This window comes from Hydra vulgaris, chromosome 06, assembly GCF_038396675.1.
Source record: "Hydra vulgaris chromosome 06, alternate assembly HydraT2T_AEP".
NCBI classification, from domain to species: domain Eukaryota; kingdom Metazoa; phylum Cnidaria; class Hydrozoa; order Anthoathecata; family Hydridae; genus Hydra; species Hydra vulgaris.
Window position 1 is genome coordinate 12,913,035 of NC_088925.1, and position 26,918 is coordinate 12,939,952.

At 28.4% G+C, this 26,918-nt stretch overlaps 1 protein-coding gene across 2 annotated transcripts in view; it reads left to right on the forward strand.

The window, feature by feature from the left end:
* Positions 1-1,215: 1,215 nt before the first annotated feature.
* Positions 1,216-26,918, forward strand: part of LOC105849617 (kielin/chordin-like protein) — a 55,109-nt gene continuing 29,406 nt past the window's right edge. The window contains exons 1-9 of one of the 2 annotated variants that reach the window (XM_065799247.1): positions 1,216-1,364; positions 10,502-10,590; positions 12,046-12,145; positions 17,343-17,425; positions 20,690-20,780; positions 20,857-20,933; positions 21,011-21,107; positions 21,597-21,709; positions 21,811-21,913. In XM_065799247.1, coding sequence (XP_065655319.1) covers positions 1,289-1,364; positions 10,502-10,590; positions 12,046-12,145; positions 17,343-17,425; positions 20,690-20,780; positions 20,857-20,933; positions 21,011-21,107; positions 21,597-21,709; positions 21,811-21,913 — 829 coding nt within the window. In that variant the 5' untranslated portion in view covers positions 1,216-1,288. The remainder of the gene's footprint in view (positions 1,365-10,501; positions 10,591-12,045; positions 12,146-17,342; positions 17,426-20,689; positions 20,781-20,856; positions 20,934-21,010; positions 21,108-21,596; positions 21,710-21,810; positions 21,914-26,918) is intronic. The other variant, XM_065799248.1, reaches the window with a different exon arrangement.

Sequence of the window (26,918 nt, forward strand, 5' to 3'; positions counted from 1 at the left end):
GACTCAAATTCAAAAGCAATAATTTATTCTAGACAATGTTACTGAACCGATGTTACTAAACATTCTGTATGTTAAGTAAGGTTCGTTCAGTAACAGTTGTTAAAAAATGATTTAGACTATTTTTTAGACATTTATTTAAAGTTTTGTATTAATTGTTAACACTATGATAAATTTTGAAATAACATGTAATAAGTTTTTTTTAATTAAAAAAAACTAGAATTCAAAATAAAAAAAACAAACAAACAATAAAAAAATAAAAAAAAATAAAACACACACAAAAATAATGTTTTTTTGCACACACAAAAAAAAAAAAAAAAAAAAAAATTGTTAATACGGGTATTTTCGCATATCTAACCGCAAGCCGCTGATAGCGGCTTTTGAGAATAAGCTTCGCAAAACTTATATAATTAAAAAAAAATCATTTGTTTACCTTTCTATTGATATATTTGTTTGTTGCTAGTTTGTTGCGATAATTTTTTTGTCAAAATGGCTGGTAGCGAACGAGTTAAACAGGAACCCTGATTAACAGCTATTTTTTAATAATCACGAAATAAAATTTAATAAAAATACGATTAAACGATACAAAAAATGATATTCTTCAAGAAGCACATGATTTATAAATTTCACTTCAATAACCTCATAATAAAGTAATTAATATGATTAATAATGTTTCTTTAGAAGTTTGGATATTTTTTTTTCCTAAGTAGTTTAGGAAAGACTGCTTAGGAAAAAAAAATGTCCAAACAGTCTTAAAAAATTTTTGATTTTAACAGTGGTGAAAAAATTTATAGATACAGGTAGGTGGATTAAAGATCTTTAATCCACATATCTGTATCTATAATTTTTTTTTTAATTTCCCTTTTTTGCGCCTTCCTTCGGTTGGTATTCATGGCACGTGCCATGCCTGCCACACCCTAATTACGCCACTGGTATTATATAGGAATAATTGCAAATCGAATATTTCAATTTGATTTAAAAATAGAAACAAAAATATTTTCTTTCTATAATAATTTTCAGTTCACTTCAAAAATTAAAAATGATTCCGGTTTCTTTCTTAAAATAAATTTCCTTCTCGTTAGCGAAAACATCACTGATAATAATACACTTTATTAATTTGTTAAAAAATTAATGAGTCATAAAATTGTTAGCACTTTTTTTTTCAGGGTGTATTAGCCTGACTCACGCTGTTATTTTTTTCCTGTTATATAAACATTTACATTTGTTCTTTCGACGATGTTTGCTTTAACTAAATCTGAAAATAGTTAATTAAAAACTTCGTGTTTTTTAAATGGCGTTTATTATTAACTTGGTATTTATACTTTTTATAAGTTTTTTTTCACCTTCGTTAAATGAAATATTATCAGGTAAGTTGCATTTATTTTGTCTTTATTATTATGTTTTATTACACTTCTTTATCATTATTTTATTGCATTGTTTAGGGCCATTAATGCCATTAGGCCAATAGCCTATTTTACCTAAAAGTAAGAAAAATATGAATTTGTATTACTCATAGCAAATCAGATTGATTAAATTAGTAACTAGATGCCATTAATGAATTATAGACACCTATCATTAGTTAGCTAATAATATGCGTCTATAATTTATCTCAATAAAATCACAATAATATATTTATCAATTAAAATGTGTATAAAATTATACAATTAGTTTTTGTAAGTAGTAAAATTTTACTACTTCCAAAAACTAATTATATAATTTTATACATACACTGATTGATCAATATATTATTGTGATTTTTTATTTTTTATAAGCCTAATTTTTATTTGAGTATCGTATATAATGATGTATAATATATAACATGCCAAATTTAATTAAGGATTATTTACTGACATGATAGGCGTAAGTATGTGTGTACATTTAATGAGTTTGTGCAAGCCTAAATAATTTAATAGATTTATTCTACAAAAGAATATTTGTTTATATACTGTTAACAACCAAACACTCGTATAAAATTGTAAGTTATGTAATTTTAGTTTTAAGTGGAAGAAGTTATAACCCTGGGGCCCGCATTTTTTAGGGCCTTGATTCAAAACTAAAGGTTTCACTTTAAAGAAATTTTAAAAAATATAAAATTTTAATGAACTTAAAATAAAGAGAAAAGTTAAATTTGCAAACTTATCACTATGTAAAATACTGCATTAAAAAATTTGTGTTTCGGACTTGGACGGACGAAAAGAATCCAAATCACTAGGCAACAGTGGTTTCGAAAAATAAGCGTAATATTTTGAGATTTATTTCATTATGCAAACGAAATATAAAAGTCGGGTTTCTACAAGAAGATTGGAGAAAGAGAGAGAGAAAGAGAGAGAGAGAGAGAGAGAGAGAGAGAGAGAGAGAGAGAGAGAGAGAGAGAGAGAGAGGGAGGGAGGGAGGGAGGGAGGGAGGGAGGGAGGGAGGGAGGGAGGGAGAGAGAGAAAGAGAGAGAGAGAGCAAACTACTGCTAAACAGTGAGAAATGCCAGATTTTTTCCATCAAATTAAGAAAATATGCAATCAGATTGTCAATATAATAAAATTGACATAGCATCGATGATAAAAAACGTAAAACAAGATGACAGCATTAACAGTGAACATGAAGTAGCCCGCACTAACCTTTCGAAGTTAAAAGTGTTACAGATCATGAATCTACTTCGCGCAATATTGAACTTGACTATTGAATATGGTACTTTTTCAAAGTCCAATTTTTAACATCTCTAACCATCATACTTTGAAACTTTTTAGTTCAAATTCCAAACAACCAATTCTCTGAGATATTTTTGGATTACTACTGATTATAATCTTGATCTATTTTTTGTTTAAAACCTGTTGTTTAAAAAATGGATTTATAATGGATCATGAGTTTGTGTAACCGGCATTTACTTTGTTAGTTTTCATGATCAAACCAAAACAATATACTTATTACCCATCACTTTTCAATATACTTATTTAAACATTTAAAAATAAGTTTTTTTTACTTCTAAGTGCTATTTTACAAAACAAAACTTCAAGTAAAATAGCATCTAGACAATTAATAAATGATAAAGTGATTACAATTCGTAAAACAAATAAGTTTATTGATGTTTAAATGATAAGACAGATGAGAGTAGAGATTAGTTATTGGGCTTTGATTTTGAATAGGTTAGTAGCAGTTGTTTGCTTTTTAGCTGAATGAGGTTTAGCATTTTTTGACTTTAAAGAAGTTATATGATCATCAAATAATGAAAATTACCTGCTAGAAATGCTGGCTTATTTTGATCCAGTTTTAATACAATGCAAATATAAAAATCTTATTTGCTTTAAATTATTTTCTGAGAGCTAATCGATTTTGTCTCAAAATGTTTTAATTTATATTATATATTTCATAATAAATAGAACTAAGTAATCAAAATCAAATCATTGTAGATTCTACTCCTGAAATTTCTCAAGTCGATCAACTGTCATATATTTTTGTTTTTTACAAATTTAAGGTTATTGTCATAAAAAGAGATACGGTAACGCTAATAGCATGTCTAGTAGATCCTCTGGACTACAAGCAAGTTTAAGAGAACAGAACATATTTTTTTTTTATTTCTTTTGTGCTGGACATTCAATTAATAGAGTATTCGCGAGTGCATCAAAACTCTCAATTATTTCTGTGTAAAAAAGAATAAAAGCTCTTAATTATTGTATTAATTTATCGTAGTTGCTACGCACAGAAAAGATTTATTGAAGAAAAAGCATGCTGAGCCCAAGCGTTTATCTGATTCACAATAAGCAAGTATGTCAGATGCTTCAAAAGATTTAAATCACTAAGCTTTAGTTTGCAATCATGTGTCATCATCAGGCATATGTTTTTGCATTACATACATAGTAAGTTTAATGAAGTTAGAAAACTTTTACAAAAAGTTGATTTAGATTTACAGAAAACGTCGATTTTGTAAAAAAACAAATTATCTTAGTTGCTATTTTCATATATAATTACGAAAATAGCAACAAAATAATATTGGTAAAAATAAAATAAAATAAAATGGACTTAAAACAAATTTTTAATAGTTTTTAATCTAAAGTTTGTAACTTTGTGCGATACAAAGCTAAAAAACACCGATTAATTAGATTCTACTTGCTTTGGCTTGCTATAGGTTTTAGTCTTGTAAAAGCCAGTTCGCTAGCTTTTTTTAAAGCACTGCTTATGCGGTTTGCATTTGGTACATTTTTTGCTTTATTCATATGTTTTACAGTATGAACGCCAAGTTTTTAAAATATATCAAATTTTCCAGCTTTTCATTTGTTTATTTCAAAAACTGCAGAAGCTATGCCAAACATTAGTTTGTTTTAAACACTTTTTTTAATAAAGTTATTTATCAACTTGTTATTGTTTTAGCTTGCATTAGAACTTCAGTAAAAAAAGAAATAGGTTTTATGAATCTGTATATGACAATAGGAAGACTCAGGGTAATTTTGTATCCATTTAGACTTTTAACTTGGTTTGCTTGAAAATAGCTTTTTCTTCATTTTCTTTGTCATTGAATTAGGCATATTCAATCACTGAGTAAATGTTCGTAATGGATTATATCTTTTGCCAAGCCTCAAAACCTTATAACCATTCGAAGATTTACAGCTGATACTCTTCAACCAGTTGTCTTTGATATATATTTTTTGTTACATTCGGTTTCAAAATCACTAATATATTTGTTGCAAGGTTCACACTATGGCATGAAATTTAAACAAAAACTGCTTTTTGAAAATATTTTTTTTTTTGTGTCAAGAGATTTGTACAATCAGGTCACACACTCAATTTTTTTTAAAACACCATTGTTTATCTGTTAATTATCTGTCTACAATGTAGACAACAGCCAGAAAGCAAGCATATTTTGATACATGACTTTTAGGTATCATCCTTTTAAGCTTTTATGTCAAGTTATGTTAAACAAAAAACAATAAGTTGTGTATGAGAGAGTGACTATGAAGCAATAAGTTGTGCAGGAAAGAATGACCGTGATACACTTTTGCTTTTTGCTTCGTAACTCTTTATTTAACGTTTCTTTTTTAGGCGATGCAGTTTATATATATTTAACTTATACCTACAAAATTATATTTATTAATTACCGAAATATAACAGACTAAACTTGTGAGATTATTTAGAGTAAAACTAGAAGTTTTTATCAATGTATCTCACCTATAAATTACTTTGGTATAAAATTGGATATTTTTAAAATAGGATATTTTGGTATAAAATAGCTTGGTATGAGCACTATTAAAAAAGTAAATAAAAAGTATAAAACTTAGAGAAAAGGCTGATTTACACTTTAAAGACAAACAAGTTAATATTTATAACCAAAAAATTTATCCAAAGCACAGTGGGCCAGGTGGTGAAACAAAAGTGAAACAAAAACATTCACAAAAATTACATTATTATATACTATTTTATAACTTAAACATTTAACTTTTATTAAATGTGTCTACTTTTGTATAAATATTATGCCAAATGCTTTTAAGTTATTGAATAAAAAGCCCGGTAGGAAATCGGCTTGCGAATAGCTAGCTATATTCGTAACAATAAAGACAGCAATTTGGCCACGAGGATCGCTAGCTTTTTTAAATAACCAAAAAGCTGTTTGTAAATATAAAGACAGCAATTTGGCTACAAGAACACCTAGCTTAATAAGCTAAAGACCCACTAGCTATTTTAGCAAGCGCCATATCGTAATGAAATCGCTGTCTAAAAAATTTTGAAATGTAGCTATCAACAAGCTATAGATTTGTATATTTTTTGTACTTTAGACATTGCTACAAAATCGCAATGTCTAAAGTTCAACTATTCTTATAATTATAATAGACTCAACACTGAAAATCGAATTATTAAAGATGTTGAAGACATTAGGAAAAAACAAAATAAGAAAAAAAAATCACTTGAAAATCGCTATAAAGCTGGCTAATCGTTCGCTATTCGCTAGCTCATTTCCCACCGGGAGGATTTTTATTTTTAGGTTATTTTTTGCCTTTTTTCTTTTTTCAAGTTTGATAATATTTTTTCTGTTGCAAATAAGCATAAAATAGTTTTTATTTTTAAAACCACCCTTTTTATTGCATAATAAAATAACATCAATTATTATCTCTCCAATAAGCTATTGCAACACTATTTTGCACTTCAGTTATATCAAACTAATTGATTTTAAATGACGGCGTATTTTTAGTTATTTTTATAGTTAAAATTTCACTTATATAATCGAATACTTTTGTGGTCCAAAGTGGTCCAGTAATTTCAATATATACAATATTAATATAAATTTGATTGGATATCTGCGGATGTCCGTGACATTTGGGGCCATTTTTATATTGAGCAAAAACTTTAGGCCATCATAGTTAATTGAAAAGATATGGTTTTGTTTCTTGAGATTATTTTTAAACCGGGTATTTTAACAGCTACAGGTTTTAAAAACATATTCACACTCATAAATTCAAATTTTGAAATCATACTAACATTTTTTAAAAAACATAAATATTTTTCTTATATACATTTTTAAAGAAAAATGTATGCATTTTTTTAAATTTATTTTATTTCCATTTTTTGTGGTGTCCATGTAATTTTTAACATAAAGGTTTTACAAAAAATTGTGTAGGCATAAACTGTCTGTCAGCCTAGTTATATAATACTTGACAATTACAGAGTTTGTATAACTAATAGAAAATAAAATGTGTATCAGTCGTAGAGAAGCCATTCATTTTTAGTATTGCAATTAAAAGAGTTTTGTGAAGGTTTTTATTGAAAAAGAACGAATGAACAAAGGCTTGGAGAATTAAAAAAATTAGTTCCCTAATATTGGTGGTAGTAGCAAAACGTACGGCGGAAAAATGTCTTTTAAAATAAAATTTATCAGAAATAGGCTGCGTAATTAAAAACAACTCTACCCAATCTACCAAAACTAGGCTGCACACCTAAGAACTGCGTACCGTAAGAACGGCTCACTAACCTGGTTTTTATGAATACTCACTAACCTGGTTTTAATGAGCATCGAAAATGACATTGCGAGGGAAATCAACTTTGATGATATCATTAAATACTTTGTTAACTGAAAATCTAGGAAGAAAAATAAAATCTTGGTACGATAAAAGTAACACATTTCAAATCTGAATAACTGACACTATTCCTATAGAAAGAGTAATTTCTGAAAACACAATTGCTGAATGCACACTATTTCTAGTATCATTTTTTTTTTATTGTATATTAGTTTTTTTGTTAATGAACTTATGTCATTAATCATATTGCTAGGTCGGGTAATGTATTATTAGTTATCCTGAAAGACAATGGTACTGAATTTTGATCCTGGCCTTGGCAATGGTAAAATTGGCCTCTGATTGTAGTGTATTGTATTACCATACATTAAATTCTAAATGGTATTGTATTTAATGCATTTACATTCTTTTTCCACGCATTTTCTATTATTTAGAACTTTTTCTTCATTTTAAGATAGGGGAAAGGCGCCTATGATGGCATAGCGCCTATGATGGCATACCGGTCATATTTCAATTAAAATTGGTTTTGGTAAAAAAATGATTAGACCTAGATGACTATACTGACTTTACATTAGTTTTAGTAAAAAAACGTCCCTTGTGCACAAGTATTGTTTTTATAATCAACAAAAATCGATTTTGGGATGTGCTGTTGTAGTTTTATTTCCTTCATATATTTAAGATTATGATTTTACTATTAACTGTGCAGAAATGAAATTTTCATGCATTTTAAATTCAAGTTTTATGCATTTAGTGGAACAGTTACTTTAATTTTATCTTTTGAACAAAGGAGACACAGCTTGTTTTAATAAAAATGATGACTTTTACCCATGATGGCATACTGACGAGTTGGGGGTGTTGAAATATTGACGAGTTGAGAAAACCTTTTTTTTTTATAAGAAAAACTTATTTTTAAGTAAAGTTAAGCGATGCTCCAAAATTTTTTTTTTGGTCCAAAAAATACGTAAAACGCAATATATCCTATGCGCATGCGCAAAATTTTACAATACTGGTGTGTAGCATGAAATGGTAAATTAGGATGGTTTCGAGTAATTTCCGGCTTTTCTGAGGGAAGACTCTAAGGTTAAATGAAATCATTAAGTTACCCTCGATCCTAACTAGCCTCATCCTCCCCTATGCCATCATAGGAGCAGTGGTTGCCTATGATGGCACACTTGTGCTTTTTTTTTACAATAAGAATAACTTATAAAAAAAATATAACTGATGAAAACTCCCAGGGTAATTATTGTTCTAGATGTAACAAGGAATGTATCCATATCAAAACTTTTATTATTGGTCTTCAGGATACTGAATAATGAAGCTTCAAAGTTAAGTATGCCATCATAGGCGCCTTTCCCCTTTCCTTACGTTTTTCCTGATGATTTAATGCTGCAAAGGAACTTAACATTTGCTTTAAAAGTTACTTTAATTACAGAAACTGTGAAAAACATTTTTTTTAATGCTTTTTTTTTTTAACTTGGTTATTAAGGTGCTCCAATAAAACGTTAGTCTTACTACAGAACACCGCGGAAGAGTACTTAACGGAAGAGTATATAATTATAAACTTCATGCCTTTTGTTTTGTTTATCTTGCCAGGGCCTGCTTATTCAAGCTGTTGTTGTAACCTTGGCCACGGCATTTTTGCAAATCAAGTCTCACTTCATATCACAATCAGATTTCATTAAATTCATTAAGATAAATAACTCATATTAATTAATGAAGCAATCAAGTATCTGAATTTATTTTGAAATGTTATTTATAAATAAATTAAATAAATATATTTATATGTATACAATAAAGAGATACAAACAAACAAACAATCAATCAATACAAACAAACAAACAATCAATCAATCAATATATTCTGAATTACATGATTTTACAATTCAAGGATGTTTACAAATAGTATAATTACTAATGATGCGTAAACACCTAATAATAATGAATAATCACATAAGAATAAAATAATAATAACTCTAAAAATCATTACGTTAACAATAATAACATTAATAATAACTATAATAATAAAAATGGTATTAATAACAATAAAAATAATGGTATTAATAAAAATAATGATATTGATAAAAATAATGGTACTATTAAAAAATAATGATATTGATAAAAATAAAGGTAATGATAATAATAACAATGGTATATTTAAATATGTCTATACTTATCTACATACGCACATACATAAATATACATGCACATTCACATACATATCAACACACATACATACACATTTGTACACATACATATACCCACACATGCATACATATACCCACACATGCATACGCACATATACATTCAATCATTGTACAAGGACGACAAAAAAGCTGTACATAAATATAAAGATTCTTAAAAAAAAAAAAGATAAAATAAATAAAATATACAAGAGAGAGTATTTTCAAAAAGACAATTAACAGTAATATATTGTTTTTATTGATGTTATTATTCTAGTAGCTATCCAAATAGTGTTTTTTTAATTTATTGAGAAAATTATATCGAGAAATTGAGTCTTCAGTTTTAAAAGAATGAGGGAGATTGTTCCAAGCATTGGTGCACTGATGTTTAATTAAATAAAGAATTTTAGATAATTTATACAGTAGAGAAACATTGTCAAATAGGAAATTTTGAAAGTGAATAATTTTAAGAACTTTGTTTTGAAGTGAAACTAGCTGGTTTAAGGGACCTTTTTTTTTACCCCAAATCTGAGACGCATACCTAAGGTGCGATCCAAATATGGCATGATAAATACTCATAAGTGTTTCAAAATTTACGAAATGTCTAATCTTGGCTAACATTCCAACTGACCGGCTTAGCTTAGTATGTAAGTAAGTTTGATGGTACTTAAAAGAAAGACTCTCATCCAGCCAAACTTCAAGGTACTTTACAGTTTTTGACGAAGTTAATATTTTTCCATTAATGATAAAAGTGAATTGTTCCTTGTTTTTTTGGTTTTTAGTTTTAAAGACAACTATTTTAGTTTTTGTAGTGTTTAGTTAAATTTTATTTGCTCTAAGCCAATAAAATGTTACTTAACGCTTTCATGCAAACATCACACATACGTTTATATATATATATATATATATATATATATATATATATATATATATATATATATATATACACATAAACATGCATACATCCATACACATACAAGCATATATATATACACACATGCATATACACATTTACATACGCACATACATACATATACATACACATTAACACACATACATACACATATACACATTTATACACATATACATACATATACCCATACATGCATATGCACATACACATTCAATCATTGTACACAGACAACAAAAAAGCTGTACATAAATGTAAAAAAACAAAAAACTAAACAAGTATGTTATTATTTTTAAGAAATAAATAAAAAATTGTAAATATTAAAAAGTAAATGAACATATTTGTATATAAAAAGTAGTTTAGTATAACAATTACAAATAATAAAACAAATGGAATAACATTGTTTATTTTTTTTATGTTTAGATCTTAAAAAATGTAAAGTCAACGATATAAAAGGATTATTGCCTGAATTAAGAATAAATCCATGCTATAAATGTTATTGCAACGAAGAGGTAAATAAGTACATAAATAGCAAATGTAAATTATAAACAAGTTGTTTTATCTGTATAAAATTCTATCAAACAAGAGACTTCATCCTGTTGTATCTTACAATGGATTCTTAGATTTTATTATCACAATCCCCTCAAAACTTTTTGCAAAAACCATAACATCTTTGGTAGAGAAAGGAGTGTAAATCAATTTTTAAAAATAAAATATTAGTTTGTCATTAACTGTGCTTTTTTCATTTATTTTTTTTATTTGTATATAATTTTAGAACGGTTGTGTAGTCTATTTTACATGGTGCTTGCTAACTTTATTAACAAGCACTAGGTAATTTTATTTCAATAAATATTATATTTTATACTAAATATTAGCAATAATAGCTAATTTTTATTATTAAAAACTATTACATTTACATTTGCAGTTTTACTTTCTGAGCTGCAGTTTTATTCAATTGACCCATTATGGAAATACACTTATTTCCATAAAGATTGTTCAAAAGCAACAATTTTTAGACTTGTATTAATAAAAGTCCATAATTGAGTATATATAATAATTATTAATTTTGAAATTTTTTTAAATAACTTTGTTTTATTGAGACCTAAGTAAATACACTTTTTAAGAACTTTTTTAATGTTATTAAGGATAATGCTGAAAATAATTTTTATAAGCAAATAAATATACTTATAAATTTTTAAAAAATGTCAAGAAAAAAAAATTTGTTTTAGTTGTTTTATTTGCATTTTTATTTAAATTCTTTTAGGTTTTATTTTATACACATTTATTCAGGTTTCTATCATATATACTCTTGCTTGGTTGGCTTTGTTTTTTACCATAAAATGTAAACTTTATGTTTTTAAAAATTAATTTGACACAATACCTATTTCACAGTCATTGTAGCAGCCCTCAATGCATGTTATACCTATTTGTCTATTGATGTACCAACACTCCTTGCATGTTCTACCTGTTTGTTAGTTGATGTAGCTGTACTCTTTACATGTTCTATTTGTCAGTTAATGTAGCAGCACCCTCTTGCATGTTCTACCTATTTAGCAGTCAATATTTGTAAACAGTAAAAAAATAAAAGCATTCATTTATATTGCTTTTTTGTGGTTTTTTTAAAAAGCAATAGAATTTAATTAGTATCCTCATTTAAATTTAATGGTTTTTACATATAGTGTACCTATATATATATATATATATATATATATATATATATATATATATATATATATATATATATATATATATATATATATATATATATATATATATATATATATATATATATGTATATATATATATATATATATATATATATATATTGTTTTAATGTAAATATATATATTTATATATTTTATATATAGTGTACCGTTTTTGTGTATATATATATATATATATATATATATATATATATATATATATATATATATATATATATATATATATATATAAAATCTATTTAGAATGAAAATGAAGTATGCTTAATAAAGCGTGAAAAGTGTGAAAAACTTACATGTTTATTACAAGAATATGATCCTGAAAAATGTTGTAAACAATGCAAAGGTATTTTTATGTATATGTATATGATCTTTGCAGATTGACATGTGGTTCTGGTGATACTGTTTCAGTAATATTTGTATATTATTTGTTTATTTATTTTTTGCTAGTTTTTAATTTGATGATATGAAATATCCAATATTTGTTGTTTATTCATAATCAATTTATTCCTGCTGATAGAGTCTTTCATTGATTTTTATCAGATAATTATGAGTGCGTCAATTCAATCTATACTTGATTACATAGGTTTTAGGGCAATATTGACTTTTCATGAACTATGAGTTTCTTCCAGGTTCCATCCTATTTGATCCAGGTAGTGTTGTTTGCTTGATTCTTAAAAGTTACAAAATGCTCTTATAATAGTAGTGCTTCTCCTACTCTCTAGACTTAATGTTCTGTATGCAACTGAAGGAACTGGTGGGATATATAACTTAAACATACAGCACTGTTTTTGTGTCTTTTTGCTTTATAAGAAGTTTAAAAGTAGTTCATACCTGTGAGAAACATATTGAGATATTTTAGAAGACCAATTTAGGGTGTTACATTTTACTAAGATCGGTTTGGAAGACCGTTTGAAGTTAAACTAGATAAAATAAGTGTAGGGTGAAGAGTTAATGGGATAAGGTTAAATCAATGCTTCTTTGAAAATTTAAGGAACTCTGCTACAAATCAGTACAAAAAGTCCAAATTTCATTGGAATATTACTTTAGAACATTGTGATTTTGGAATTGAACTTTGGAACATTAGAATACTGTAACAATCAATCTTACAAACCTAATCTTTAAATTCAGTTATTGTTTTTTTAACTGCCATAATATTTATGATTTGGTGACACAATCATTTCTGATAGTCTCTAGGGCTTGGCAACCGGTGGAAACCACAACCTGTTTACTGGTTTTTTGTTCAATTTTCTTGAAACCAAAAACTGTTTTTGTTTTTTTTTCTAAATAAAACAGGTCATTAATTTTACATTACTAAATAGATAAATAGTTAAGATAAAATTATAGATAGATAAAATAAAAAAAGATATACTGCTGGTCGCTCCCAATATGTAACAAATCACTTATTTTTATCAGAATTTTAGTGTTTCAAAAAAGTTTTACTATTTCTTTATAATTGCAGTAATCAAAACAAATCCAGGCTTTTTCTTTGTCATTTATCTTTCATAACTAATTCTGCAGAATTCAAATGTAAGGAAACCTTAGTTTTTTATTTTGAACCTGGTCATAACTTTATGTCTGGGAAATCATTTTACTGTAGAGTTGAAAAAGCAATAAAATTAAAAGAAAAAAAATGTTTATGATTTTAAAGGTTTTAAATGTGGTGAAGTCAACTTTTAAAAATATAATCATTAAAGACTGCGATTATGCAGACTTTTATGTTTGGCCATAAAATTCAAAAACTTAAAACTCAAAAAAAAAAAGTTAATGAATTTTATCTGTACTCACGTAAAACAAAGGATATTAAAAAATATTAAAAACTGAGAGGATATCTAAATCTGGTTTTTAAATGACTACAATAAATTACCAAATCACAAAAGGTGAATTTTTTTTGAAGCCAATAAAACTAGCATTTTTAAAACAAAAGAAAATCACACAAGCTGTTGGTTTCAAAGGCAAAAATCTGGTAAATAGAAAATTTAGAAAAATTAATTTCTAAAGAAAAGTTAACATTCTTGGAAAATGTTAAATACATTGTATACGGGTATATAAAAATGAGCACTAAGAATATTTTTGGTAATAAATCTTTTTGTTATCAATAGCACTTTATATTTATACATATATCAGTTTTGAGAACCGCCATCTTACTTTGAGCACATTTTTTTGCTAATGTCCAATGACTTATTCAAAATGCTTTATCTTAAGAGATGCTGTGCTACAATAGGGCCGCATACGCAATCACAACACCTCCACCATTAAGTTTTTTTTATTTGCTATCCCGGAACCGTACTGGCCTCTGTTGGAGTTGCCCTGACTTGCGTGCTTCCACTGGTGCAATACTCGATTCCGTCACGGGGGGAAGTTTGCTAACCTCTTTCTTTTCTGTGAAACTTTACACTGCATTGCTGGCTGTCGGTTCCTCCGTGGATAGTAGTTTCTTCGTGTTAGATGTATTCGGTTGCAGTGAAAACTGGTTTAGTGACGAGTTTTGAAGTGGTGGTTAAGGGTTAGAGGTTATTCCTCCTTTGACTCCTAACTCATATTTTCTAGCTACAAAAGGTTTAAATCCTGTTTCATTAGGAAACTGCAATCTACTAAGAACACTATCTAACACTCGACTCATGATTGGGTCTCGTGCCAAATGGATTTTTACATCTTTGGCTGAGACTGGTGTGCTGGATAGTTCCATCATTAAAGTTACATTCTCTGCAACCGATGACTCTGTGTTTTTAATCGGTAATCTGCTCATGCAGTCTGCATTTCAATGAGTAGCCCCACTACGGTATTTCAAACAATAGTTGTAAGCAGAAAGGGTTAACGCCGTAACGTTAAATCCTTACAGCAGTCATGGCTGGAATAGGCTTTCCTTCAGCTAATAAACCCAATAAAGGCTTGTGATCTGTCACTAGAGTAAAATATTTCCCATATAAATACTGATGCAGCTTCTTTGTGGCAAATACGATAGATAATGCTTCTTTCTCAATTAGAGAATAATTTCGTTCAGCTGTGGATAGCGTTCTGGATATGTAAGTAATTGGTCTTTGACTTCCCTCAGATGTAATATGTGGCAACACTGCTCCGATTCCATAAGGTGCTCGTCACAAGACAAAATCAGCTCCTTTTTTGGATCATAATGTATCAGCAATTTAGGCGAACATAATTTTGCTGTAAATCAGACTGCGTTTGACTGTCACAGTCAAACGCAGTCTGCCCCACAACAAAGGAATGCCTTTTCTAAGAAATCTATGGAGTGGCTCCACGATTGTTGTTAGATTTGGTAAATGTCTGTGGCAATAGTTGATCATGCCAAGGAACAATTTTACCTGGGAAGTGTCATTAGGTTCAGGAGCATTCCTGATTGCGTTAAGTTTGTCCTCAAGCAGTACAACTCCATCCTTTGTAAACTTAAAACCCAGATATTCAACTTTAGACAACATGAATGCACATTTATTTTCCTTTAACTTTAGTCCTGCATTTTCCAGAATATGTAAAACCCTTTCAACGTTTTTTAAATGCTCCTCATTCAACCACCTCAACACTAAAATGTCATCAACTTGATCTTTGGTAAATGGCTATTTGCCAATCAGCTTCTCAATTTCTCGTTGAAAAATTCCTGATGGTGAGTGTACTCCAAACTGTAGTTGTGTAGGTTCAAATAGACCTTGATGAGCGTTTATTGTAAAAAATTCACAGGAGCTTTTATCAAGAAGTAATTTTTGATAGGTAAATGCTAAGTCCAGTTTTGTGAATTTTAATCCGTCGGCCAAAGTTGTAAATAAATCTGCTGTCCTTGGTAGGGAATAACTATTGCATATTGCTGCCTGATTTACGGACTGTTTATTGTCTCCACACAATCGAATGGTGTCGTCTTTTTTTAGGACTGGAATGATTGGAGCTGCCCAACGGGAATGACTTACTGGGCTGTAGTTGCCCGAAGATATCGACCGAATGAGTTCTACATTTACTTTTTCCAATAAAGTATATGGTATAGGTTATGCTCTGCAAAACTTCGGTTTCACATTAGGCAGCAAAGGTATGTGTACCACTGTATCCTTAAATTTTCCCAGCACATTTTGGAATGAATTGGGACTTCTTGGGATTCCTGAGCTTGCATGAAATATTTTTTCCCAATTAGTTCTAATTTTTCTTAGCCAATTTCTGCAAATCAATGAAGGTCCTTTACCTGGAGTGGTTATTAAAGTTAACAAATTAGTCTGCCCATTTATTCTGATAGAAAGCTCAACTTCCCCCACAGGTGACACTACTTTCCTAGTAAATGTCCGCAAAAAAGATTTCGTTGGATGAGCTTCCTTCCACCTGACATGATACATTTAATAAACAATAGAGACTTTATAAAACAACAAATATTTTTTTTTTTTTGATTCGTTTCCTATTGTTTGTTATAGTGTATGATATCTTTATGTATATAACATTTATAGAACTTCAAAAGTGATTTATTTTGCATTTTAAAAAATCAAAAAAGATTTTTGAAAAAAGTGCAAATGGTGGGATTTTAACCATGCTACTTTGTATTAGAAATGCTGTGAACTAACCACTTCAGCCATTTAGGTGTATAGTACCACCCACATTTTAGTAGTATTTAATAAACAAAAGACTGTATAAAACGGCAAATAAATGCTATAAATCAAGCTTAAGGAGATATTGTCGCAAAGCACTTTTTAAGTAAAAATTACACTGCAAAATTTGATATATGTTTTAACATTACATGGTTTGAAGTTTACATAAGTTGGATATTTGCATACACTTTCGTTCACATTTTCTTTTAAAAAAAGAAGTACTGAGACTCTTTCTAGCCATTAGCTTGGTTGCAATGGCTGCTGTGAGTACCATGTGAATCACAAATGAATGAGCACTGACATGTTGCACAATTTATAATTAATATAATTTCTCTATACTTAATTAGTTTTTTTAGGCATCTGTTAGTTTTTTCAACTTATATGAGCTTTTTTTTTTTTTTTTTTTGCGCTCGACATAAAAGTTTTCGATTTTTTAGGAATTTTGATTTCAAATAGCCCTCTTTGTTATGAACAAAGTTTCTTTCTTTTTCAACAATATTTACTTTTTAATTTTTAACAGTAAAAAATTTTCACTATTAAAAATATCTTTTTAAATTGAAACATGTTGAGAATTTTTAAAAATTAAATTAAAATTAATTGATGTAAAAGACACTAATTGTACTTTTTTTCAAAGTAAGTCACAGTATTTGTTAATTTTATTGTTTTCTTTAGAAAATACAGATGTTTACTGTAACAGTAATCTTCTAATTGAATGATTTAAATTCAAATGTTTCTTTTAAAAATAAGCTGAATAACTTGAAATAAGCTAACAGGTGTTAATTGTTGACTGAAACTCGCTGAATTAGTCCAAACTTTTACTGATATGTTAGAACCATAAATTAAATAAACACACACAAAAAGCACAAAAACAAAATATATGAATATCTTCATATTTTTAAAGTATAAATATATAAGTATAAAACTTCAAATTCAGTAGAATATAACTTAGTCCTAATTGTATTGCAGGTTGTTTCTATAGAGACTTCTATCACAAGCATGATGACACATGGGTTGATGAAAATAATACTTGCTTAATTTATAAATGCAAGGTAATTTTTTTAATTATTTATATATCTATATTTACATTTATAATTATGTCAGGTCAGGTTATTCTGCTACTGGTAACATGTAACCTAGTACAACCTGCTTTATCTTCTGCTGCTTTGTAGGATATGTATTTTTAGACAAAGGCTAGGAGAAGCCAACCCTGATTTAAAACAACCCCTACCTTGGGGTTCTTGGTTGAGAAAAGACTAAAGATGATGTTGAGATAAAAATACTCATCTTGGGTAGATGTTGAATGCATCCGCTTACTGTCTTGTAGAAGGCCTCTTAGGCAAAGATTTAAGGGGTAAACAGGTTCTATCTGTTAATCCAGCCTCACCACCCTTCTTCATCTATTAGACTGACATAGATGTATTTATAATACATTGTTTCCAGTTTAGGTAGTTAAATGCTAGATCTCCTTGACTCAATGCATTGGTTTTGCTTGTGTCTCTGTTCATATGATTAGGCAACTCATTCTATTATCTTCTAAGGCTTTATTAATAGTAATGAGGCAATTGCATGGATTATTAGATAGTGTACTGAGTGCTATCTATGCTTTGAGTCAAGTTCTTTAACCAATTTTGAAAATGACTAAAGTATCAAAAACACAAAAAACCATTGTCATCACCAAGTTCTCTGAATCTATCATTCACTAATATTCGTGGTCTTTGAAGTAACTTTTTTTTCTGCTGAGTCTTATCTCTTACAAAGTTCACCAGACCTAATTGTTTTTGTGAGACTAATTTGAGTTCAGCTGTCTTATCTTGTGATTTTAGTGTTGGTGTTTATCTTCCTTTAATTCGTATTTACATTCCTAAGAATTCACCCAATTGTCAGGAAACTAGGTTTGAATTCAGAGACTATTCTTTTTTGTGCTTTCGTTTAGCACTATTTCACTCTAGCACCTTTCTCCTTGTTCTATATTGCTCTCCTTCATCTCAAATCTGCATTCTTTTCAATGTTATTTCTGATCCAATTAACTGAACCCTCTCTCTTTATCTTTCAGCCAATATTGCTATTATTGATGACTTTAATGCTCATCTAACTGAATGGCTTGGCTCTAATGTCAATAACTTTGGAGGCAGTAAGGCCCACAACTTTTGCCTTTCCCAATCAACTTTCCATCTTGCCTTCCAGACAATCAGAATCATTTACCTTCTCTACTTGACTTATGTCTTGTGTTTTTGATCCTATTCAGTGCTCAGTTTCTCCACTGCACCCATAGGTGCTTCTGATTACAGTTTGATCTAAAACTATTATCTCATTCTTCTTCATCATCAAAATCCCCCTATCATCGTACCTCTTTCCGTGATGACCCTTGGGTAGAAATCTTTTGTCTTCCGGCTGATAAATGTGCTTCTTACATAACTTCTTGGATTCAGGCTGGTATGGAATCTTTTATTCCCTCTTGATAATTCCAAGTCAAGCCTCACTATTGTCCTTGGTTTTCCTCTCATTGTGTTGCTGCAATTTTGATTCGAATCCATTACTTTCATATCTATCAGCAAAACCGATTCTCCAGAAAACAGATGTCTATTTACTATTGCTAGAAACCATTGTTAAAAGGTTTTGTCTAACGCCAAAGCCTGCTATTCTCAGGTCATAAAATCTCAAATTTCATTTCAAAAATTAGGCTTTCATGACTTCTAGAGAATCTTCAGCAGTATCTATAATAAGGCCAAATCTGTTATTCCACCTCTTTTGTATGGTTTAGATTTTTTCACCTCACATAAAGACAAGATTAAATTGTTTGCTAAGAACTTCTCATCAATATCATTTCTTGATTCCAATAGTTGCGTTCTTCCTGATATAGCTGACAAACAGTTTAGTTCATTGCCTGACTTTTGTATCACTCCAGCTTCTGTATCCAAAGTAATTTCCTGCTCAGACTCTTCTACAGATTGTGATCCAGACAACATACCTGATCTCATTCTACTGCTGATTTGTTAACGGTAATAACTGATAGGTTTTATCGTGCATTAGATAGGTGTGGAGAGGCTAAGGCTATCGCTCTGAACATTTCTAAAGCCTTTGATAAAGTTTGGCATGCTGGTCTTCTCCATAAGCTCTCTTCTTACAATGTATCAGGCTTTAAGATTATTGAATCCTTCCTTAGTAAAAAATTTGTCCTTGATGGACAGCACTCTTCTTCATACCCTGTAACTTCAGGGGCTCCTCAAGGTTCTGTAAACGCAATGTAAACATAGTTGGGCCTGCTCTTGCAGCCTACCTCCAACAATTATCACATCATCTTAATGTTGCTTCTCTTTCTCTTTTCTATAAATACTATACTGACCACTGCTCTAAAGAGCTAGCGCCTCTTGTTCCATCCACTAAAATTTATTCTTGTGTTACTCGTCATTCAATTACGTCTTATCCTTTTACTGTGACTGTTCCTTAGTGCTTTAAAATTTTTTATTCATCAAATTTTTGCTCTCAAATATCAGTTCTTTGGAATTTGCTTCCTGCATCTTGTTTTCCTGATTTATATAATTTGCAATCTTTTAAGTTGTCTGTCGATCGTTATCTTGCTCTATAAACTTCATCTTTTTTTCCCTCTAACTTCCAACTCTAATAGTAGTTGCTTGCAGCCTTGTTGGAAAGGAAGTTGTCAAAAATAAAAAAATAAAAAGTTATTTCAGTATTAAAGGTTGAATATTGTAGGTCCATAAGTGGTTTTGGTAATGATAGACATCTTACTTTCAAAGTGAAAGATGCTTTTGTTCACCAAGTACTGCACTATCAGTGCAGCAGTTTTGTTTGTCAAGGTTTGTTTTTTAGAGCTATAGGGTTGACAGAGGAATATAACAAGAATTTTTAAAAAAAGTTTTCTTCATCTGTGTCCCAAGGGATTTATGAATGTGAATGATAAAAAAGATTTTAAAAAAAACTAATGTAATATTGTCTGTCTCTTTTTTCGAACTTCCATCTCCAAATTATCCAGTTGCTGACTATTTTCAACAACTAGATAATATCAAGATACATAATAAAAGTATACAGCTTAACATGCACCAAAGAAACATATGCTTATGTGTCAAATATTGTTGTCATAGAAAGGGACAGAGCTTTTATGAAGACCTGATAAATATTAGCAAAAAGTTTATTCAATACTTAATTAAAAGCAAAAAAATAAACATTTAGTTAAATTAATAACGTTATAAAAAATATTAAAAGTTTTTTTTTCTGTCTTGTTTATTAATAAAGTTATTTTTTAATGAAAACTTTTTTTGACGTTATTTCCATAATGTTTTTGTTTGTTTTAAAAGGAAGGTGTTGTTTCCATCATTTCACCCGAATGCATAGTTAATTGTTCAAGCCCTATATTGATACCTGGAGAATGTTGCCCAAGATGCTCAGGTAAAAAAGTTTGTTTTGTTTTTTATATAAAAGCATGATCTTATAACTTATTAATTATAACTTTTTCCAATCCTAGGATGTTATTACAACAATATTCTACTAAATGAAGGACAAACAATTAAAATAGGAAGTTGTCGTTCATGTATATGCAAAGTAAATTTACTTTTAAATTTTTATTCTTGGTTATATTTATTTATTTTAAATTTTGTTTAAATTTTGTTTACTTAAAGAACAGTTTGTTGGAATGTACTCACATCAACTGTCCTCATCTTCATTGTTCAAATGTTATTCAGACCCAAGATGAGTGTTGCCCAATCTGTGATAAAGGTATAACTTTTTAAAATATATTTATCTTTTAAAACTGGAATTGTTAAAGTTCTACCTTACAGTTAAGTCTTTATTTAGGGTTTATTTTCTAATGTCGATTTATGTCAGATTAGAACTAATATATTTTATTCACTTTATCTCAAATAAAAATGCAAAAACTTTTTTTGAAATCCAAAAATATAAATGAAGAAAAAAGTTTACTAAAAACTTCAACCCAACTAGTATATTTACTTATGCAAATTTAATGTGCCAACTGGGAATGATTCTTCAAAATTTGATGTACCAACTGGGAATGATTCTTCAAAATTTTTGAATATTTAAAAGAAAATCTTTATTTGTTTTCAAGATTACTAATATATATTTTTTTATTTTGATATTTATGGTGTCTAGAATTAAGCCTTTTTATAATCTTGTTTCTTCAGTTTAATTTAGGTTTAGATTTGTAAAATATATATATTTTATTTATAAAATATTTTGAATTTAATTTAGATGTAGCAGCAAGTTTTATACACTGGAAAGATCATACCTGTTGGTTTAAAGGAAGTCAATTGGCTAACAAGAAGAGTTATAGGCTTGACAAATGCACCACCTGTTATTGTAATGTAATTTTTTCAATTAGAATTATAATATTTTATATTTGTTAATTTTTATCCAATAGGACTATACTTGTTGCAGCTAAATTTTCAAATTGTGTTTTATATAGGAAGGGACAGTTTCATGTATTCCAGAAGTATGTAAAGTTGATGCCTCGTGTCCTAAAGATCAGCTGATTGTTTCAAAGGATAGTTGTTGTCCGAGCTGCTTGTGTAAGTTTTTTATAATTTTAATGTTGTATTTTAATTATTTGAACTAAAATAGCTTAGAAGCTTGTACATTTTTACAACTGTATTGAGAGCATCTTTTGTATTTGGCTGATCTATAGTCACAAATATTGCCCAAATATGTTCTACGCTGTCAAAAAGGGTCTAGAATAGCCCCTGATGGTGTTATGAGTGTTAAATAACTAATAGAAATTGCAACTCTTGGGAAGACATAAGATGTTTAGACTTTAGTAAAACACCTAGGTATAGTGTTCTTGAGATTTATGAATGTTTTTATGGTAAGGTATTTTTTACTCTGTAAAATATTATAAATCAAATTAGCATATTTAGCACTTAGCAACACTACTAGCGCGTTTAAAATAAGAAGCTATATATAAAAGAAGGGGTTGGTTTAAACAATCAGATTGCAATAATTAGATAAACAATTATTAGAAAAAAGATTTTAATTACTTGAAGCTGATACTAAGTTGCAGTTGATACTTGAAGTTGCAAAAATTGTAGTGAGGCAAAAAAAAAAAAAAAATTGCTGTCTGTAAGAGGCTGGAGACAGAAAGGCAGTTTTAAGATTATTAGAATTGTTGGTACTAGTTTTTTGAGAATGTAAAGAAAAATTGTAGATTTTTAAGTAGAAAATAGGACAATCAATTGATAGGATAATGAAATAATAGGATGGAACAACAAGACAATGGTCAATGTGGTTTAAAGAAGAAATACGACAATCAAATAAGAAAATAGGATAATGAAGTAATAGGACAATAAATTAGTAGGGTGGAACAACAAGACAATGATCAATGTGGTGTAAATAAAGCACATAACTAATGTTAAGATTTACTTAATGTTATGTCAGTGCTAAATGTAGTTTCAGTTTATAGATGGTACTTGGAGAAAATGTACGGATAGTAAACTAAGTTATGAATGTTTTAGAAATTGTTGGAGAAATTGTTTTAGATTAATTTTACATAGTTTACAAAAAAGATTATCAGAGCATACATGTCTAAGGCTTTAAAAAACGTTAATTTTTATTGAAAATTATTACCATATGGTAAATGTAATGCCTCAAGTTAGAGCAAAAGTGACTTGTAAAAGTTATTTAATTTGTTAGTGATGCAATGTTCATCATGTCAAATAATAAAGTTGCTTTGTATTTTATAAGAATTGTTGCCAATTAACTTAGTATCTTCTTTCATCATCTTTACAACATGGTGAATATAAATATAGAACAAGTTTTGCATTAGTTTCAAATATTCAATTTGAAAATTTTGGAAGTTACTTATGGGTTGAGTTTTTTAGCAAATTTTTTTCTGGTAACCAGAGAAAAAATTTGAATTTTAGGTACTGAAGTACCTAAAATTCAAATTTTTTCCTGATTACTACCTCAATTTAAATTTTTTGATGGTCAGTTCCTCAGTTTAAAGTTCCTAGTACACCAATTAAATATCAAAATATTGGATGAAATTAACCACTGGTTGCTGCATCCCAAATTCTCTGTATAGAAAAAAGAATGGTTTCAAGTTTTTTAAGAAACTTTTTAAGAAGATATTCATTTTATGATTAGTCAAAAAATTTTTTGGGATATCTTTTTATGAATCTTTAATTTCTCTTTTATTTACAACCTTCGCAAATCATAAAGGCTCTTTTAAGTAATATAATTAAAAGTCCACCTGGTTTAACCTACTCATAAGAAATGGCAAAAAAATTTGATAAAATAATTAAAAAAAAATTTAATAACATTAGCAAGATTATATAAGCTTAAAATATAAGTTTACATAATCTTGTATTATATAAACATAATAATAAACAGTATAAATCAATATTAATAATTAACAGTATAAATAAAGATTTAGCAGTAAGGTACAGTAGTTTGGGCTTTTCTTCATGCATTGGTAATCTGATTTAAAGTTTCACTAAACTTTTTTTTTTTTTTTCAGTGAAACATTTCCAGTATAGTTTAGGTTTAAAGGTGATCTTTTTTACTGTAATGACAAATATAGTAATCACTTCTGCTTGAGTGACCATGGTAACCTCTACTGTAATGATCCATATGGTATCATACTCTACTGTAATAGTTTAATTACTCATATGGTACAACAAGAATAAATAAAAAAGTAATATAAATGTAATATAAACAAAAAATTTTATTAACTCCAGTAAGTAAATACTCGTCTTTATATTATAAAACAAGTCTACATTTTTTGCCAGTAATAGCATTGTTGGAAAAAAAGCAAGTATGTTGCAATATTCAGGTTCTACAATAAATAAATTTCAACAAAATTTAAAATTGTTCATTGTTAGTGCACATGCATACACATACATTGGTTTAAAAAATACTACAATCATCTACAAGTTTTACTGATTTTTTAGCTTAAAGCATGTGTGTTTACGTTTTTAAAGTAGATAAAAGTAAAAAAAACAAAGAACGCTGTTATGTTTCTTGTTACTTTTGGAAAGTACAAAGAAACTGGAGACTTTAACCAGTTTATCAAAAGTTCTTTAATTTTTGTTTGGATGATTTAACACTTTTTTTACAAATGCAGTATGATTTAGTGGTTATTTTGACATGTGTTATCTTTACAAGTAAAGTTTTAATGACTGTGGGCAAGTATGTGCATACCAAACAGCAAAAAGACACTTTGCGTGTTTCACTTGTATTTTAAATAGATTATGTTTTTTGTGTACATAGGTCAATAAAAATAACAACAAATTTTATTTGTATTTTTTTTTGATGCATAAAGCTGTACTTGTACTATCTATTGCAGATATATAGACTTTTACATCCAATTTTATGAGCAACTTCATTGTCTAACTTTATGAGCAACTTCACCGTCTTAGTTAGAGTTCAAGTTATTGAGATCAAGCTTAAGTTCTACTACTTTTAAACAGGAAAATTTTTTATATTTTCAATTGATAGTTGATAGCAAGATATGTGCAGTCTGATATTAAACAAAAGCAATGTTTAGTTTTTCATTAAAGCGTATTTTTGTAAAAAATAATTTTATTCTTTGTTTAGTTTGTTAATAATGTCAAAAAAAAAGGAAATCTATTGTTTTATATATCACCTATGGTTTCCCTTTTCTTACTGAATGAGATAAAACACGAAAGCTACTGCTTTTTATTTGATAAAGTGCTTTGCTAATGGCAGTTTGTAGCCAGTAAAATGGTCAAAACATTTTAAATCTGTCCACCCAAGAAACACATTTGAAAATGTTAATGTGTTTTGGGCCAAAAAGCTCAAATTGCAAAAGATTGCACTATAACCAAATTAGGTTTTACTCTAACACAAAAATCATGTTTAGAAGCATCATACAAAGTTGCATATTGTATTGCCCTACACTAGTTGCATATTGTAAAGCCCTACACTATTGCAGAAACTTTTTTAAAATCTTGTTTACTAGACAAAATAGAACTTATTTTTGGTAGCGATCAAAAAAAGAAGAAGCAATACCTTTGTTAAATGATGTCATCCATTCTAGAATTGTTAAAATGTCTTCCAACGTTTTGCAGCTGGTCATTAATGAACTGAACTCTTTGCAATTTCCATTCAGCATGCAACTGGGCGAAAGCACTGATGTATAAAAATGTAGCTCTTGGTGTTTGTATGTTATGTACATCTAAAAACACATAGTATGAAGGAAGAGTTTTTGTTACATACTTTTGGCAACTACAAAAACAACATGTTTTTAGTATGATAAAATTTTTTTTGCATAACATGAAGTTGATTAATGGAGCACTTATAATGCTTGGAAACACTTCTGGTTTTGCAACATTGATCAAGAAAGAAGTACTTGTTAATGTTAATGTTATGTTAACTTATTTCTTCTTACACTGATGTGCATTCATATCGCAAACTTTGCATACTTTTTTAAATAAAGTTATGACCACATGTATTAAAATAATTAACTTTATAAGACCCAGAGCTTTGAACCATTGGCAGTTTAAGAAACTTTTTCAATGTACATCAATGATAAGGATCTTATTAAAGATGATTTAATTGGTATGAAATCCAAAATAGTATTGAGTTTCATGCAAAGGATGTTGCTACATACCTTTCATTAGTGTCAATAAAAACTAAAGTCATAATCGGCTAGACGCCAAAGACAATATGTTTGTTACATTGTCTTACTAAATTCAGTGTGCTTATTGAATAAAAACAGCTCATTAAACAACTTTCATGCACTAAATTTTTCTTGATATTGATAAATAGTATTTTTTCAATGTTTTTTTTTTTCCCAGACCAAGCAAGAAGACAGTGCTAAATAATCAAATCACAAAGTATCTGTATTTAACCGAAGGCCACCAGCATTAAATTACTTTTTGAAGTTAATCACAATAAAATTATTATTTTATTGCTCACATTTGCTTTCTCATATACAACCTAGATTTTTTTTTAAATTGAGTTGTTCATTTAAAATGGTTTTCTCATATACAACCTAGATTTTTTTTAAATTGAGTTGTTCATTAAAAATGGTTTTCTCATATATAACCTAGATTTTTTTTAAATTGAGTTGTTCATTAAAAATGGTTTTCTCATATACAACCTAGATTTTTTTTAAATTGAGTTGTTCATTAAAAATGGTTTTCTCATATACAACCTAGATTTTTTTTAAATTGAGTTGTTCATTAAAAATGGTTTTCTCATATACAACCTAGATTTTTTTTAAATTGAGTTGTTCATTAAAAATGGTTTTCTCATATACAACCTAGATTTTTTTTAAATTGAGTTGTTCATTAAAAATGGTTTTCTCATATACAACCTAGATTTTTTTTAAATTGAGTTGTTCATTAAAAATGGTTTTCTCATATACAACCTAGATTTTTTTTAAATTGAGTTGTTCATTAAAAATGGTTTTCTCATATACAACCTAGATTTTTTTTAAATTGAGTTGTTCATTAAAAATGGTTTTCTCATATACAACCTAGATTTTTTTTAAATTGAGTTGTTCATTAAAAATGGTTTTCTCATATACAACCTAGATTTTTTTTAAATTGAGTT